Raw genomic sequence first — 19,173 nt, forward strand, 5'->3', positions numbered from 1 at the left:
AGGTGTAACAATAGGGTTAAGAAATAACCTTCCTTTTTTTTTTTTTTTTTTTACCAAATAAGGAGCCAACCTACCAGTGTTGTTATTTTTAACTAAAATTAAAGCTATGGAACACTGTAGCTTAAACAAAATAAACATAAATATAAGATTAGGATTAGAATTTAGAAAAACTTAAATTAATATTAGAAATGTTGCTTTGGCAATTATCTGTATTTAAGAAGTTGAAGAACTAAAATTAATAACTAAAAAAATAAAGCTAAATAGAAATAATAAATAAAAACTATAAAAAAAATACAAAGGCACATAACAAAATTTCTAAAATTGAAATTAAAATGAAAATATATAAATGTGACAATTAACCATGACCAATACTTTAAATTCTAAAACCAAATTCACCAAACAAAGAAAAAAAAAAAAAATCAACCTACCAGTGTTGTTATTTTTGGCTTACCACTAAAACTTTTCATTAATTGAAATAAAGCTGAAATAAAATAAAAAATAACAAATATGTGATGAAAACCATCTTAAAAAAATTAAAAAATATTAGAAATACTGTTTTGGCAACTTACTAAAATAAAACAGGTGACAGGTTGAAGTGACAAAAAAATTACTAAAACTAAAATAAAAAAATTAAAGCAAAGTAGAAATTTAAAAAAAAAAAATTAATAAAATATATTAAAATTAAAGAAAAACGAAAAATATGAAATTAAAAGCTAATTCAAACTATTAATAAATATTAAAATAGTCTATAAATAATACTAAAATTAGACTGCAGTCTCCCATTCTAAAAAACCTTTTTGGATTAATTATCATCACTGATAGGCACACATTTAATCATCATGTCAATGGCAAATATTCTCAATTAAAAGGCCTTAAAGTCAACATAGAATATCATTTGCAACCCATTTTACATCTGCACTAATGTAGTCAGGGACTTAATTTTATCCACTGGAAAATTATTGGATAGTGCAAGAATAGTCATTTGAGGAAAATTGTACCTTAGATGTACAAAGTCGTTTTTGACACATTTTGACATTTTTCTCTTTAGAATAACATTCGCTGGTTAATCATGCACAACCTCGGCTTAAAGACATTAAGTAGGGCTTACTTGCAGACTTTCTCCATTACTCGCTGAGTGTCAGCGCGCCAAAACAAAGCCCGCGGTTCAGCGCTGGTGTACGTACTGATGACGTGTCCCCTACTTCACCGCTTGTAACAATATGAGTTTATGATGCTCTTGGCACAGCTGAGCCACGCTGTTTTCCTTTCAGAGCTTGTCTTCCTGGAGAAGCGCCACGCTCCGGTATTTGCAGACTTAACCGGTGGCCCGTATTTATACGTTAGCCTCTTTTAATTTCACACTGAGATGAGTTTGGCTTCGGTCCTGTTGGCGAGAAACGGGTTTAGCATCAGACGAGCTTCCCGAAACGGCGCACAAAGTAGTAGTGATGTCACTTTATTGAAGTGTGGGTTAAAACGCCTGACTGCAATGAAGTTATTTACAGGACGGATCTCGCTGAAAAGATTCCCTTCGCTTGTTACTCCATCATCGCTGTGATTTTCAGGCCTGCTTTGGAGGGAAGATTTATGACCGTCTGTAATCGAAGCCCGACTGGTTTTAACCAGACCTGAGCGCTTTTAGCATGTCGCATCAAAGCTGAAATAATGCAACAAACTGCAGTTAGATGTGTTGGAGCATCTCAGAAATAGGCTTTTCTGTTTATGTACGTGTGTTTTATGGTGGTGTATGCGTGACTAACATGTTCACAGCGAGTAGACGGGTCTCTTCCTGTGACCCTCAGCATCGGGGGTCGTTCTGGTCGTGACCTCCCGTCTACTTCCTCCATCCATCCCTGGTTCTTGTCCTCGGCTCTCTTCTAACTCGCTCGTCTGGTTCTCAAGCTCCGCTGACAGGTAGTTTAACGCTTATATCCTGCTGCCCCTTGAAGTCGGTCGCCGTCTGGATTTTTAACGCTTAGCTAGTCGTTTCTGGGACTTTCTGGAGTCAGGCCTTCAACTCTGAACAATACCACACACACAGGCAAACACTCGGATATAACAGACCAGTCACCTCAGTATTTACTTGTTTATTTTATTTTTTGTCATTTATCTTATGATTTTTTTTCATACTGTTATTAATTAATCCATTAAAAAAGATATACAAATCATAAAAAGACAAGAAGTTGGAAGACTTAAAGTTATGTTTACTTAATTTAAAGCGTTAAATATCGCATGCGATTTATCGTGCAGCCCTATTTTTATATAATTTCTATAACATTCAATTATTCTAATTTTGTGTTCATATTTAAATGTTACAATTATATAAAGGAATAAGTATGATAAAATGCCATTTTTGTTCCTTTGGTAGAGTTGGGTTATGGAAGTAAAAAATAGATTTCAATCATGACAACTCTCTGAACATTTTAGCATGGTGATGGATGAGTCAGGCCTTCAACTCTGAACAATACCACACACACAGGCAAACACTCGGATATAACAGACCAGTCACCTCAGTATTTACTTGTTTATTTTATTTTTTGTCATTTATCTTATGATTTTTTTTCATACTGTTATTAATTAATCCATTAAAAAAGATATACAAATCATAAAAAGACAAGAAGTTGGAAGACTTAAAGTTATGTTTACTTAATTTAAATAATTGAAGGCTGCATGACATTTTTATTTTATTTAAATGTTAATTTAGTTCATTTTTTTTTAAATATTTGAAATATTTTTCTTCTTTACTATTATATTTCTTTTTATATAGGGCTGCACGATAAATCGCATGCGATATTTAACGCGTATCTTGTCAGTAAAGCCGTTCTGTAATCAGCGGTAAATCTCCATCACCTGTGTGCTTTCACATTGAGCAGCATTAACTACACAGAGCCGTTGTTCACTGACGAGCTGCGCAAAACCACGTTCATATTCGTGCGATTTTTGGCGCAGCTCGTCAGAGAACAACGGCTCTGTGTAGTTAATGCTGCTCAATGTGAAAGCACGCACGTGATGGAGATTTACCGCTGATTACAGAACCGGCTTTCTGACAAGATGCGCGTTAAATATCGCATGCGATTTATCGTGCAGCCCTATTTTTATATAATTTCTATAACATTCAATTATTCTAATTTTGTGTTCATATTTAAATGTTACAATTATATAAAGGAATAAGTATGATAAAATGCCATTTTTGTTCCTTTGGTAGAGTTGGGTTATGGAAGTAAAAAATAGATTTCAATCATGACAACTCTCTGAACATTTTAGCATGGTGATGGATATGACAATGTTAATGTATTTGGTCTTGGCGGAACAGATCTGCTACGCTGCTGCTGAATTGCTGCTGCTGTTGGTTATTGTGGTAGTTGTAGATTATTGCTGCTGCTGCAAGCAGTACAGGAACTTGCTACTGCCAATGCATACGGCGATACAGTGCCATGAGTATTTAAGACATACTGCTGCTGCACAAATAGCATATAAAATAACCCCGTAGCAGATCAATACAGGTGGAGCTGGGGAAGGTGGAGGGTTTCAGAGAAACTCTGAAAGCGCGCTGCAGGAATCTCAAGTGAATGCTAGCCAGCCCAGCCATATAAATGCAAGGCAGTAAGCTCATTGGCTGCATATGCAGCATGAACCAATCAGCTTGTGCCAAGTCGTTTAACTCTCTGAATATCATCAGTTACGTTAACACCCCGTCAGAAAGCGCCATCTAGAGTTTCATGACTGAACTATATATTTATTTTGAAAAATAACTTATAAACCTTTAAAGACAGGCCTACTATGAGCTACAAGGCTGTTAATCGGTGATATATGCTTTTGTTGAAGCCATCAGTACACATTACTTCAACTGTTTTTAAATAATCATGTTTAAAAGTGGCATTCCTGGTGAAAAACTACATTACCCATGATTCTACAGAGATATCTCCACCAATCGCAACAAACAAAATGTGCCAAAAGAGACTCTTTGGAACTCTTAAATATTTGTATTTAGATGCATATTTCATGAATTTGTATTTAGACACATATTTTTATGTATGTATGTTTGTATATGGGTGTGGGTGGGTGTAATCAACATCTTTAAATCACTAGTTTGTTATTGCTTGATCTTTTTTAATTAGATTGTCTTTTGCAATGCTTCATGGGATTGACGTCTCTTTCCTCATTAAAGCTGACTTATTATTATTATAACTCATTAATTACTTTTTTTTTAATCCCTATGGAAAATTATTTCCGAAACCAACATTTCCAAAAAGTGGGCGACTGTTGCACTTTATAAATAGGTATCGAGCATCATGATGTTTGAATGGATAGTTCGTTTTACTAAGGAGGCACTCCGTTTGAGTCTGTATCCAGACGGTTTGTACTCCATCGGCGTGTGATTATGAGGTCTGTCATGCTCCATTAGTTTATGGGACAGTCTGGGACACGTAAGCTGATGTTTATGACATTTCTTGCAGAGGTTCTCCACTGGTTTTGCTTCAGAAATCATATTTTATGTTGGACATCAGGTGACAACTCAACACGGTACCCAAAGTGCATATTGTACCAAAGTAAAAATCAATTACATATATGAATATTACCATGAACCGCACAGAACCAACATTATGCGAAATTATGAACGTGACATGGAATCAAAAGCAAAATGGACAAGGTTAGGGTTAATATTTTTGGATCAAAACTATCCATTTACTAAAAGTCGCTATTTGGAGTTTTATGGTTGAATGAAATGAGTTTGATTTTGCATTTGTTCCAGATAAACGTGCAGAGCTGTTGTGTAACATGAGGGACATTTAGACTGACTTTTTTGTCCTCTTGTATAAATAAGAGTTTGGTATTTAATTTTGGCGTCAACATTATTTGAAACATATTTTTGTTTTCTGATGCGGTCGTGCTGAAAGTTGAAGTGGATTGAATTGTGTCAGACCAATAAGGCCCGTTTTGTTTTTGCTCGTTTTATTGTTGTGCTGGGACTTTATTACATGAATTCTTTGAGATTCATGTAAAGCATAAGGATGCATTGTGAACATGAAGGCTGAGACGTCTGTTCATGTCATCATTTCTTTGTTTTCTGTCAGGTGTGTTGGCAAGGCCGCCCTCCAGTTTAATTAAAAAGCGAGGCCCGTGCGTATGTTGGGTCGGCGCGAGTGGAGATCAGTGGCTGTTCTGCCCCGCCGCAGCTGCCCGCATTCTTCCCTCACGCCGCCTCGCTGCCTCTCTAAGCTCTTTTAAATGAAGTGCCTGGAGGATCGGAGCAGCCGCAGATATCTGAGGATTAGCAGAACTACTGAACAGCCCGGCAAAATCTTACAAAGAGTTTCTGAGTGTGTCGAGCACCAGTTCAACTTGCTTAAGGAGCTGGTCAGCATGTCTGCTTATCATGATGGCACACTGGAAAACTGATACTCTGCTAATCGCACTCTTAACTTGGATGTACATGAACGTGTGCTAGTTATTGACGTGCACACGCACATAAATGGCCTCTTTTTAATAAATTACCTACAAATGGTTTTGTTTCACTTTTTAAAAGAGGGAAGGGAACATTTAAAGTCCCATATTATGTCATAAAAGAACGTTTAAAGTTCCATATGATGTCATGAAAGAACGTTTAAAGTTCCATATGATGTCATAAAAGAACGTTTAAAGTTCCATATGATGTCATAAAAGAACGTTTAAAGTTCCATATGATGACATATGGACAACTTTTTTAGTTAAATTGCTCTTTGAAAAAAAATAAATAAATAAGATTTACGCAACCGTTTAAAAGGTTGTGTCGGTAAAGACATTTATAATGTTACAAAAGATTTCTATTTTAAACCAATGCTGTTCTTTTGAACTTATGCCGAGTTCACACTGCACGGTTTTAGCCCTGATTTTCGCTCGCCGACAGGTTTTACGAAATGCCCGAAATCGGAGGCAATTCTGTGCTCGTTCACACGAGTGACAATCATGTTGTGTGAATTATCAAAGACACGATCTGAGAGAATCGCTGACGTGTCGCAGACAAAAATTAGCAATTTTTGCTAAAGAATTAATAATAATAATGATGAAATAATAATAATAATAACAGCATTTTTTATTTTTCATTATTAATATTATTAACAATACAAATATTAATTAGTATTATTAAATTAATTAATAGTTAATTATTGATTATGACTTTAGTTTAAAAATTGCATTATGCTTCATTCATCACACTGGAAATGAAAGGCATTACATCATAGGATTTTACTACAGAGCATTTAAATATTCCCTAATGGTCAAGGCAAAAAGGTAATACTGTTTGGCCACACCCACTGCACTTCATCACAGATGAAGCCCCTCCCACACTCCTCTGTCACACAGCTCAGCTGTCTGTCCGTCTGTGTCCGTCTCCTGCAGATCCACACAAACACACGGCTCAGGATATATAACACACGGTTCAGACCTCAGGGCCTGTAGTGTAATCATATAATCCCAGCCTCCATCATCATAAAGAGAGTAAAAACGTGGCTCTATCTGCGGATCTTGAACGCACCTGCAGGCTGTTTCATGGCTGAATTGGAGTTTACTGACAGCTATGACACTCCTGAGGCCACTGCTGGGATGGTCCTGCCAAATTACTCTTACCTTTCTGATAGGAATGCTGCGCTGCGAAGAGCAAGACAAATGTCATCCTCTGAAATTTAAAGGGCTGTGCTGGCACGTTACTTGTACAGTTTCTGTGGTTTGTGGTGGGCAGTATGCAAATTTTCTGTATGCATTGAAAAGATACCTAGATGACCTGACATTTGCAGAAGAGCGCAGTACACAGAGTTTGCGGTATACACACTTTCCAGGTACATAGGTGCATAATGCTGTGCTTTCAACTTGACCTTCCAGTTCCAGTAACGGTGAATGAACCATAAGTAACATCAGCTCTGATTTTGATCTCCTTCTTGACAGATTACTTAACTGAATATACAAAAGCTAAATGCATTTTTACACAAAACTGAAGTAGTAAAAAAAATATTTTTTGTATTCATTGATAATTTAATTAATAATTAATTTTGCAGTATAATAACAATATTATTATTATATCATAATAAAGTAATTATTATTAATTATTATTTAAATTAAAAATTATTATTAAAGCAAAACTATATATAAATAATTATATATAGATAAATAGTAAATAATTTCACTATGTTGGATTTGTAATAATATATGGGGCATCCAATTAGCAAAAAAAAGAAAAAAATCAACTAATATTTAAATAATTAATATTATTATTATTATGTAATTAAGAATTATTATTTAAATGATTTAAATGTAAATAAAAATTAATTGTCAAATAACTTCACTATATTGCATGTTGTATTTGAAACTTCACTGTTTCACATTTAATAATGTGTGCCATCCAGTTAGCAAAATAACTAAATAATATCTAAGAAAATTTTTATTTTATTTTATTTTATTTTGCTTACTTGTATGCACACATTGAATTAAACATACCGTGTAGTAAGGTAATGTGACAATGTATTTAACACGATTTGATGTGTTTTTATAATTGCACATTTTTCAATGAAATTTTTGGAAAGCACACAGTATACAGTATATATACTTACTACAAGAGGCTGTGATCTACTGTAAATATAATCACAACTGAATATAAGGGATTGAATATGACTATAGAATGAAGTAAAACATAATATTAAGGGTTTACAGACATTCCTGCTGTGCGCATAGAAATATTGACCAATCAGCATCCAGTCTGTGATCTGATATGCAGTAAGCAGAACCCTAGTTTAGTTTTCCGTTTTAAACAAAGCCAAAAGCCTGTGCTAATTGAAATGTGTACTCTCTCTCTCTCTCTCTCTCTCTCTCTTTTGCTCTCTCTCTGTTGTTTTCTGTGTCCAAAGACGGCTTACATCTGGATTAGAGGCTTTGTCATGCGTGACGTCCCTCCGGCCCTCAGTGCAGCAGCACACGTGTGTGTCGTTGTGTGTGAGTGCTTACAGCTTTAGCCACTCAAGAATGATGTCCCGGAGTGTTTTAGCGTTCATTCATGACCAGACTACTGTCTGGAGCTCCAAACACACACACACACACACGGCGTCCGCAGGGGTTGGGTGGTGTGGGAAAATCTTTTCTTGAGTAAAGCAGTGAAGTGAGGCGTATCTGCCTTTATGTGTGCAGTTATTCCTCCCACAGGACAGTCCAGTTGCTCAGAGGCTCCTCTTTCATTGCTTAGGCTTCATAATAACTCTCACGTGTGCTTCATTTAGATATCAATTTGTGTCTGACGTCTCACCTAAAAGTCTTCTGGAAAAATAGACATGAATTAGAGAATAGTACGAGTATAGACCTGTAAAATATTAATAGTGTATGATGATTATTTAATAAATAATGCAATTATAAACTGAAGCATCTCAGATTCTTTGGTCTTGGGATAATTTGATGAGACTTTTGATTGAAAACTGCTATTTTGGCAAATAGGAGCACGGTTTGAGATGTTGGGGAGCTCTTGTCTCGTTTTAAAGCAGCACTATGTAACTTTTTCTGTGTTCAAAATTTGCTTTAACAACACAATTTCAACCAGTTATTTAATTTAATAGAAGTATTTGCAACTTTAAATGTAATGAAAATAAAGCGTATGTAAATCTCTGACTTTTGTCTTGACAAATCAGTTTGAGATCTTTTCTGAAACTCTGCTGGAGTTTTATTTGCAGGAGAAACATCTGAGTTAAAGTTCTCCATTTGCTCTCAGTTTAATCTTAATGAAACAACAGAAATATAATTCATTTGATGAGGAGCTTGAGTTCTTCATTTGCCCTCCATTCAATCTCATTGCTGTTTAGGAGAATATAAAGAATTTGATGAGAAATGTTTGAGTGCATATTGAGATCTCAGTTGTTAAGACAGTTGTTTTGAGATCTTTTTCGAGCGAAACCTGAGAAGGTTCCATTTGCTCCCCTTGTTGCAGGTAATGAGAAGCCATTGAGATATATTTGTGTTTATCAGAAGTCTGCAGATGCGTAGTATGAGCATTGTTGAAGTGTGCTGATGTGTGGTGGTGCATTGTGAGAGGGAACAGTGTGGGAACGCAGGAGGTGTTTGTGTATTTCCTGCAGAGAAACTTCGACATGGGAATGCAAAGTTGTGCTAACAAAGCGTAGCAACCCTTTACTGACTTCAGAGGCCCGGGGCGAAGACGGGGGAGGGGAGAAGTCAACCGTCAAATGCCGTCCCAGGAGAAGCGCAGGAGGCAAAGCCTGCCGATCCACTGCAAGCATACCATTCAGCTGATAGAGATGAGCGTGGCCCGACATGTCCAGGTCTTCACCGCTAGCTCACTTCTGCCTGACACTCTGTGAGGGAGATGAGTAATTAGCAGCTCATTAGTGAATAAACACGAGGAATAATGCTCTTCTTGAAGTCCTGTAGGTGTTTTGTTATCCTGCGTGTTTACTGAAGGTTTAGTCTCCCTGGATTGCGCTGAAGGTCACAGTCGTGTTGGCTTGTAAAGTTTGTGTAGTATTTAGTGACCTTCTTAGGAAAAGGTCAGTCCAAAATTAAAAGTCTGCCACTTGGCTTATAAAGATTAATGAGTGCTTTCATACAGGGCGCTATGGCTGCCGACCTGCGAAAATATAGACACAAAAGCATCATAAAAGTTGTCTGTATGATTTGTGAGGTATATCAAGTCTTAAGCCATAGCTTTGTGTGAGGAACAGACCAAAATGTCAGGCATTATTGCATAAATGTCAGGTTTTCATTTGTTTTTCATTGGCTTATCAGTCCTTCAGGACAAATTCAGGGGTTTTTTCTGTTAGAGGTGAAAGTTTTATTCAGAAAGATTGATATATATTTATACTTGTGTAGAATTATATATATATATATACTGTATATATATATAATTTTTTTTTTATTTTATTTATTTTTTTTTTATAATTTTCAGTAATGTAGATTAAATGGTATTTAAACTTCACAAGCTCTCAAATCTCAGTCAAATATCCAATATGACATGTTGAGTCACATGAACTATTTTGGTTCTTCTGTATCTATATATGGAAATGAACAGCTTGGAAATTCTTTCAGAAATCTGAATAATAACCATGCAACATGAGTGTAGCCTAAGTGATGACAGAATAAAACATTAAAAGTTGCATAAGAGAATTTTGGCTAAAGACTCGTTAAAGAGCTGGAGGGCTGGATTGGGCAGCTCCTGCTCTTCTGTAGTATTCTGTGGTTTGTGATCAGTTATGTCCCACGCTCTGAGCTGATTGATGTGGGTGAAAGGTTTGATCTGGTTTCTTCGAGTGAAGCGGAAACACGCCCCGCTCCCAGCAGCATGTGACTTGAAATAGACACTCGTGTTCGTGCCGTGACCCCGGGCCCGCCGGTGCCCATCGGTGACCCCCGCACGTGCCTCGGGCGTCAGGCAGCGGATGGATGAATGTGGCTGTGTGTGTGTGAAAGAGGGCCAGATTCCAGTCCGGGCTCAAACAGACAGATTTAAATGACCCCGATGTGAAGTTTTCAAATGTTTTGTGTCTGATCAATGCAATATTTTGTTGAAGAGCTGATGTGGGTTTCTGTGTTGAAGTGAGCTCATTTCGCTGCTTATTCTGTCACCTAGTGGAGAAAACACGCAGCTGTTTTCCCCTCCCCACTGCAAACATTCAGTACATACACACTTATAACTACCAGTGTTGGTAATGCGAGTTACGTAATCAGATTACTTTTTTCAAGTAACTAGTAAAGTAACGCATTACTTTTTAGTTTACAAGAGAATATCTGAGTTACTTTTTCAAATAAGTAACGCAAGTTACTTTTTTTTTTCAATTTATTGACTGACAGCTCTCCTGTCCCCATGTTGAGAGAAATCAGAAGATGTTATTGTAGTTCTAAAATAAATATGAATATGCATTAATTCATCTCACTCACAAAAAAAAAACATAGATTCAGTATTCCTCAAAATGAATTAAAAAAATGCAACTTGCAATAATTAAATGTTAAACAACATAAATATCCTTTATGTATTCTATTAACCAATGTCTTTGCTTCTGACCTTCGATGATCCAGTTCAACCGTACTAATAAGCAAAAATTACTCTAGACAAACATCTTTGTTTATTGCTGAAGTGTGTTGAAATTTCTTCTTCTGCATTCTACTGTACGGACGTAAATTTACTTTCCCTTCAACCTGAGGCTTATTCATTTCACTTTTGGTGTGAAAAGGCTTTTATATTTGCCAAAAATATAACTTTTTTATTTTAGAAACAAACAAGCAAGCCCTGTCCAGATTTAAAAAGTAACGCAAAAGTAACGTAACGCATTACTTTCCATAAAAAGTAGCTAAGTAATGTAATTAGTTACTTTTTTATGGAGTACCGCAACATTGTAATGCATTACTTTTAAAAGTAACTTTCCCCAACACTGATAACTACAGACCTGTTGGATCTACTTACTTTTTCCTCACTTTGACTTCAGTGTCTTCTTGAATCTGCTTGATTTGGACGAAACAAACTGTGGTTGTTAGTGTATAGCGTATTAAATTTGGTGCGTAACCGTTTATGCTGCAGACATGAATTATTACAGTTTTTTTCCCCTCAGAAAACTGCCATCACATATATCACATTTTCTTTAGAGTAGAAATGTATTTTTTTTAACGTTGTCTCTTTTTTAACATCTAAAGAAATAGTAAACGTTTAAAATGATAACACGGGATGAAAATTCAAATCAGCGGTCTAGAAAAAAAGCGGTTATATTATGGAGTGTGTCGCCCCCTTATGGTGGCTGCCATGTTGAGTGTTTGAAACGGCAAGACACTTCACTTTAAAAAATAATATTTATGGGCAACTAATATGTCTCCAGGTTGAATGTTCCTATAATGACATTATTGTTAAAATGTTTTGGGTCTGTAAGATTTTTTAAATGTTAAAGGCTTTTATGCTCACCAAGGCTGCATTTATTTGATTGAAAAAATACAGCAAAAAAACAAACAAACAGTAATATTGTGAAATATTATTATAATTTAATATATCTATTTTCTTTGTGAATATATTTTCAAATGTCATTTTTATTATACGGTAATAGCAAAGCTGAATTTTCAGCATCATTACTCCAGTCTTCAGTGTCACATGATCCTTCAGAAATCATTCTAATATGCTGATTTGATGCTCAAGAAACATTTATTATTATTATCAAAGCTGAAAACAGTTGTGCTGCATACACTTTTGTGGAAACATGTTTTTCCCCCCACTCTCTATTGATCTTTTAGGAATAGAAAGTTTAAAAAAAAAATACAGCAGAATTTTTTTTTACATTTTAAATGTTTTTTTTAATCAATTCAATGCGTCCTTGCTGAATAAAAGTATTAATTTCTTTTTTTTTAAAAACGGGAGTGTATAAGAAAAGTTCAACAAAATGTTTGCTCTGTGAGAAATATGTGTCCTACAGCATCAGTAGCCGAATCATTATTTGCGCTTCTCTGTCTGTTTTTATCCGCAGGACTCTGATGCCTCTGTTTGATCCAGACTCTGGACTACTTATTGTGTCTGGGAATGTATGTGACCATTTATTAACATATTTTAAGATACTTTGACATTCTTTATCTTCAATATGAATACTATGATTAATCATATTTTCTCAGGGTGAGAGTGTGATCGACTGTTTCGAGGTGAACAGCAGTGAGCCCTTCCTGTCTCAAGGTAACACAGACGCTGTTTCTCGGGCTCTTTTTTCATGTTTCATGAAGCTGATCTGTCTCTGTCGTTGTCAGTGAGTCACTGTTTGACGGACGTGTCGACTCGTGGCGTGGCTCTGGTGCCGAAGCTCGCTCTGGACGTCGGCTGCTGTGAGGTTTTGCGTCTGATGCAGCTCACTGATAACTTCATAGTGCCCATCAGCTACCAGGTGCCTCGCAAGGTATGAAGGAATGAACACACCACCGACACTGAATAAACACATCCAGGTCTGCTAAACTCACAGTATAAAAGCTCAGAATGCACATGAATTATCTTTCACTAGTTATGATTGATAAGCTGATAACATGTAACAGGGATGTGATTTCCTTATTTTACGACCTGTATGACGACCGTAAATTGCGTAATTCCAAATTTGTGATGAGAATCATTTATACAAATATCAACAAAACAGAATCTTTAAAGTCTCCTAGTGGTTTTCTGCTTTTTATGGTTTAATGTTTGAAAGCAAATTGGATCAAGTATAAAAATTGCTATTTAAATTTTACTGTTCTGTAAAATAAAATTATTGTTATTATTATTCAATACTTGTTTTTTTTATTTGTAGTACAGTGGCATTAATGCAATATAAATATATTTCTTTATTAATTTGCTTAATTCTTATCATTTAAATAGTAATAAAATAAAACAAAAACATTTACTATTATTATTATTAATAATAATAGAATAAATTATTATTATTATTATTATTAATACAAGAAGTTGATATAACTATAAAAAGTAATATTTTAATTTTCCTATTGTTTTATGAAAAAAATATTATTTTAACATTTTTATTTCACATTACAGTAGTATTTTGCAATAGTAATATATTTCTTAATTCATTTATAATTAATGAAATTAATTATAAATTATAATTTGAAGTATTATTATTATACTTTTTATTTTGACTACAATAGTATTATTGCAGTAGTAATATATATGTATATCCTTGTTGAACTGTTTAATTTAATGATTTAAATACTAATAACACAAAACTAATAATGATATTATTATTATTATTAAATACTTGTTTTTTATTTTGTTCAATTATTTTTCAAAATTATTTATAATTATTTACAATTACAAAAAATAATATTATTATTATAGTCATACTGAATGAATATAGTCATACTGAATATACTTTTTATATACTTTATATATATTATATTATATATATTACTTATATATAATGTATTATAACTATAATAACATATTATATATAATATATATACTGTATATATATATATATAATTGAATGAGTAGGAAAAATTGTTTTTCCTTCTTTTTTTTGTCCAAAATCCGCCAGTCCGAGCATGTTGGATGTTTTAGCTGTTGTGTGTTTTGTGTGTATCAGGCAGGACAGGACTTCCATGCGGACCTGTATCCGGACACTGTGGGTCACACTCCGGCCATGACGGCAGAGGACTGGTGGAAAGGAGAGAACAAACAGGTACTGACCTCTTCTGGTTTAGTCATGGGCAATTCAATGGATAGCAAAGGATTTCTTACTGAAAATTAAAGTATGAGGAAAAAAGGGGAAGTATAGTCAAGCTATATTAACGTTTTAAGATATATTTAACTCCGTAACACTTGAACTTTTACAGGTGGAGCGAATCAGTCTTCACCCAAACAAGAGGCCAAAACCGGCCGCTCCATCAGCTCAGGAGACAAAACCAAAGGATCATCTTCCCCGTGGCAAGAGCAAAGAGGTCTGTGGGAGAAACACGTGGAGAAATGTTTATTTTACAGAAATGATGGTCTTACAGTGTCTTTCTGTGTTTTTCTCAGGAGGCCTCGACCTCCAGCAGTCCCCTCAGCACCCCCAGCAGCAGTGCCGCCCCGTCCCGCTCCCCGTCCTCCACCAGCGGCCTGTCGTCCGGCTTCCTGCCGAGCCCCAGCCAGAGCTCCCGCGCCATCCACAGCATGCTCGGTCACTCACATTCACTTTATATGCATTTGCATTTAATTCAGTTATATATATATATATATATTTATTTATTAAAATGAAAAATATTTTGATAGTGTGTCTTTAAATAATAGAATAAAAGTTATTAGAATGTAAACCTTAATTGCAAAAATTGCCAGTAGAGGTGAGAATGTTCTACTATACAATATTATTATCACACTAGTAATATATTACTTTATTCATTTGTTTAATTTTTAGAATTTCAGCAGTGAATAAGATGAAACTATAATAATGATAATTGATAGTAATAATATTTTTGAGTCATATCTGTGAGTCATTTCTTTCGCGCTGTCCATTTCAGTCAATAGGTTCAATAATGATTGATTTGTATAATCGCTCTCTCTATATAAATATACTCTTATTGTGTATTTTTATATTATTAAAATTATTCAATTATTAAATATGATTATTACTAAATATGAATATAGAAATACTTGTTTATGTGTGTGTGTATATATATATATATATATATATATATATATACACATACACACACAGACACACTATTATGATGTATTCTTATATTATTAAAAGTATTAAACATGATTTATTTTCCTTTGTGTTTATTTAATGAACACAATTTAATTTAAAAAACTGTATTCTTCATCACTTAATACTAGATTTTTATTTTACTTGTTTTAAACATTTTTAATATGGTCAGCAATGACCGTCTACATTATAGTTATGGTTCCTTGAACTGAAAAATACATTTCAGAGCAAATACATAACTATTTATATACACTACTAGTTGGGGGGTAAGATTTATTTAATGTTTCTGTAACACGATCCTTCAGAAATCATTCTAATATGCTGATTTGCTGCTCAAGAAACATCTCTGGTTATTATCAATATTGAAGAAAGTTAAGCTGCTTCATATTTCTGTGATAAGTTTTTGTTCATGATTCATCTGATGAACACAAAGTAAAAAAAAAAACAGCAATTTCTGTTAATTTTGATCAATTTAATGCATCCTTGCTAAATATACAAGTATTAATTTCTTTCAAAAAACAAAATCATACTGCCCCCAAACTGATGCCAAATATCATCAAAAAGCTGAACCATATCAAGAGAGAATGTTTTTGGCTGTGTAAATCGCCCAGCTCTTGTAATGAATGGCTTTCTGTGATTCTCAGGCCCAAGCTCCAAGTTTCGTCACATCCAGGGGGCCGTTTTGCACCGGGACACTCACATCACCAACCTGCGCGGGCTTCATCTGACCACACCAGGAGAATGTGACGGATTCTGTGCCAACGGCCAGCGTGTGGCAGTGCCTCTCGCCATCGCTGGAGGGCAGATCGCTGTGTTTGAGGTGCGGTACTGCATTCACTTCTCTTTTCTTCTGAATCTTTGATTTATTTACAGTATCTAACTGCTCTGTCTGTCTGCTTCTACAGCTGTCCCAGCCTGGAAAACTGCCGGACACCGCCCTGCCCACCATCCAGAACTCCGTCAATGTGGCCGACTTCTGCTGGGACCCCTTTGACACACACAAGCTGGTTGTGGGTGAGTTTTCATTGGCCATTTCAAAATGACCATATAAAAGTGATTGCTCTGATTCTGGATTCTGATTGGTCAATACAGAGTTACAGCTGCAATGCTATATAGTAACCGCTATTCACAGTGTCTGGTTACATGTAATCTGGATTACATAATCAGATTCCAAAAATGCAATACTTGTAATTAGATTATATTACATTTTAAAATACTCTACTCTACAGACTACAGTTACTTTTTTATTGATTACATGATTCGATATTATTCACACAATAGCAATAAATTATTCATAATTTATTAATTCTCCCTAATTCTTCTTTTTTTTTATTAAACTCAAAAAACCACTGGAGTTCTTTCACAAACCCCAGTTTGGGAAACCATAATGTAATATAATGTTTAATGCACTTCATTTTGTTAATAATAACGAAGGGAATATATTTTCTTTCTCTTTGTATTTTTATATCAATATGGTACAAGATTATCCTGTTTAATCAATGTGATAAATGTGTAAAGTCAAAAGTAATCTAAAAGTAGTCTGATTGTATTACCTAAAATGAGCAATGTAATGGATTACGTTACTGCCTACAATTTTTATCATGTAATTTGGAATCAGTAACGGAATACAATTTGCTTGTAATCTACCCAGCTCTGGCTATTCATCTACATGTACCTCCATGATTTTCAACTGGGGATCCATGAGTTTAAATCTCAGGAACACATCCAAGTCATAGTTCTCCTCAAAATCAAAAGAAAATGTATAGTAGTTTGTAACAAATGAAGTGTTTGAAGAACAGTTGTATCTTCAGGTGTTTCTTGAAAACAAACCGAATTACATGCTGTCTGAATGTCATGTGCTGCTCTCTGATGTGTCTGTTTCAAAGCCGGTGATGATGCCAAGATCCGCGTGTGGCAGATACCCAAAGGAGGCCTGACCGAAACCCTGACTGAGCCGGAGCGTGTTCTGCGTGGTAAGAAACTGGCACATGTGAACTCTGAACTGTAGAAGTAGTAATTCTGTAGTGTTTGATTGACACACACCTTGACCAATGACAGGACACACGGAGAAGATTTACTCCATCAAGTTCCACCCCCACGCGTCCGGCCTGCTGGCGTCCTCCTCCTACGATCTCACAGTGAGACTGTGGAACCTGGAGACAGGAGAGGAAGTCAAACGACTCAGCGGACATCAGGACCAGGTTTGTCTGTCTGTCTGTCTGTCTATCTATCTATCTATCTATCTATCATCTGTCTGTCTGTCTGTCTGTCTGTCTGTCTATCTATCTATCTATCTGTCTATCTATCTATCGTCTGTCTGTCTTGTCTCGTCAATTTTGTAGACATCAAGGCAGCTTACTATGTTCTCTCTCAGATATTTGGCATGGCTTGGAGTCCAGACGGGAAACTGCTGGCCACTGTGTGTAAGGACGGAAAAGTGCGACTGTACGACCCACGCAAGTCCACCTTGCCCGTCCAGGTTAGTTCAGCATCAGATTCATATTATTAAACTTCGAAAGCAAAATAAATCGTATCTTTTTGACAAAGTTTTACCATCTTTTTCTATGCAGGAGGGCCCAGGACCTGAGGGCCAGAGAGGGGCCCGTGTAGTGTGGGTCTGTGACGGCAAGTACCTGCTGGTTTCAGGATTCGACAGGTACAATATACCACAAATTTAGCCAAAATGATCATAGTATTGTTACTAGCAGTGCCTCTCTGGCACTAAAAGAGTTTTAATGGCTTATTTTCTTTACAGCCGCAGTGAAAGGCAGCTGTACCTGTTCTCCGCTGAGTCCTTGGCATCCGGGTCTGTGGCTTCAGCGCCTGCTGATGTGTCTCCCTCGACCCTAATCCCATTCTATGATCCCGACACCAGCGTCCTCATCCTCACTGGGAAGGTGTGTGAGTGTGTGCCTTTGCTGAACATTAAAATTGGCCATTTGTATATAGTAACAAACAGATTCATCCAACAGTGTGTTTATTTGTCCTTTGGTCTTTCAGGGTGACACACGTGTTTATATATACGAGATCGTTCCTGAAGCGCCGTACTTCATGGAATGTAGTAGTTTTCATTCCTCTGAACCACACAAGGTATTATTGTTGGTGCTGTTGTGATGTTGTTGATGATACAGAAAGCAGACTGTTTTACTAATGTTTTACCATGTCATCACAGGGGTTGTGTTTCCTGCCGAAGGCTGAATGTGATGTGCGTGATGTGGAAGTGGCTCGAGCCATCCGACTTGGCAAGACCACCATTGAACCCGTGGCCTTCAGAGTGCCTCGTGTCAAAGTAAGAGTGACCCTCATACCAGAATCTGAAAACTAATTATTATTATACATTTTATTATATTTTTAAATTACATTGTGTCTATATTTCTGGATACCTTTAGCTTGATCATTTTTGAGTACTTTTTCAGCTTTATATTACAGTGTTTCTTTCTCATGCTGAATGAACAAATGTAAACATTTGAATCTGTCTTCGCTCCACAGAAAGAGTTTTTCCAGGATGATGTTTTCCCGGAGACTGCAGTGTGGTGGGAAGCAGCTCTGACCGCTGCTGCCTGGCTCTCTGGATCCAACGGACAGCACCGCAAAATCAGCATGCGGCCCAAAGACATGACGCCCTGTACAGCTCAGCATCCCCAAACACAACTCAAAGAATACCTGTCCAAAAATCTGCTCTATGCATGTAGTGTTACAGCACCCTTCCTTATGATCTGTTTTCTTTCAGTGAGTGAAGCACCAAAAGAGGCTCCTGTTAGGAAGTACCTGCCCTCCTCCGTCTATCTGGAGGAAAAAACGGATGAACAGAAGAAAGAGGAGGTCTGTCTGTCTGTCTGTCTGTCTGTCTGTCTGTCTGTCTGTCTGTCTGTCTGTCTGTCTGTCTGTCTGTCTGTCTGTCTGTCTGTCTGTCTGTCTGTCTGTCTGTCTGTCTGTCTGTCTGTCTGTCTGTCTGTCTGTCTGTCTGTCTGTCTGTCTGTCTGTCTATCTATCTATCTATCTATCTATCTAT

At 36.1% G+C, this 19,173-nt stretch overlaps 1 protein-coding gene across 1 annotated transcript in view; it reads left to right on the forward strand.

Moving 5' to 3' along the window:
* Window positions 1–19,173, forward strand: part of coro7 (coronin 7) — a gene marked incomplete at its 5' end in the record, with an annotated part of 147,468 nt that overhangs the window by 125,640 nt on the left and 2,655 nt on the right. The window contains 17 exons of the mRNA XM_016521778.1: window positions 12,471–12,525; window positions 12,613–12,670; window positions 12,742–12,887; window positions 14,061–14,156; window positions 14,311–14,415; window positions 14,495–14,636; window positions 15,806–15,981; window positions 16,067–16,175; window positions 17,048–17,134; window positions 17,220–17,362; window positions 17,536–17,640; window positions 17,732–17,817; window positions 17,917–18,058; window positions 18,162–18,251; window positions 18,334–18,450; window positions 18,651–18,786; window positions 18,892–18,983. Of these exons, the coding sequence (XP_016377264.1) occupies window positions 12,471–12,525; window positions 12,613–12,670; window positions 12,742–12,887; window positions 14,061–14,156; window positions 14,311–14,415; window positions 14,495–14,636; window positions 15,806–15,981; window positions 16,067–16,175; window positions 17,048–17,134; window positions 17,220–17,362; window positions 17,536–17,640; window positions 17,732–17,817; window positions 17,917–18,058; window positions 18,162–18,251; window positions 18,334–18,450; window positions 18,651–18,786; window positions 18,892–18,983 (1,885 nt within the window). The remainder of the gene's footprint in view (window positions 1–12,470; window positions 12,526–12,612; window positions 12,671–12,741; window positions 12,888–14,060; window positions 14,157–14,310; window positions 14,416–14,494; window positions 14,637–15,805; window positions 15,982–16,066; window positions 16,176–17,047; window positions 17,135–17,219; window positions 17,363–17,535; window positions 17,641–17,731; window positions 17,818–17,916; window positions 18,059–18,161; window positions 18,252–18,333; window positions 18,451–18,650; window positions 18,787–18,891; window positions 18,984–19,173) is intronic.

This window comes from Sinocyclocheilus rhinocerous, unplaced genomic scaffold (assembly GCF_001515625.1).
Source record: "Sinocyclocheilus rhinocerous isolate Xijiao unplaced genomic scaffold, SAMN03320098_v1.1 scaffold239, whole genome shotgun sequence".
Classification (NCBI taxonomy): Eukaryota; Metazoa; Chordata; class Actinopteri; order Cypriniformes; family Cyprinidae; genus Sinocyclocheilus; species Sinocyclocheilus rhinocerous.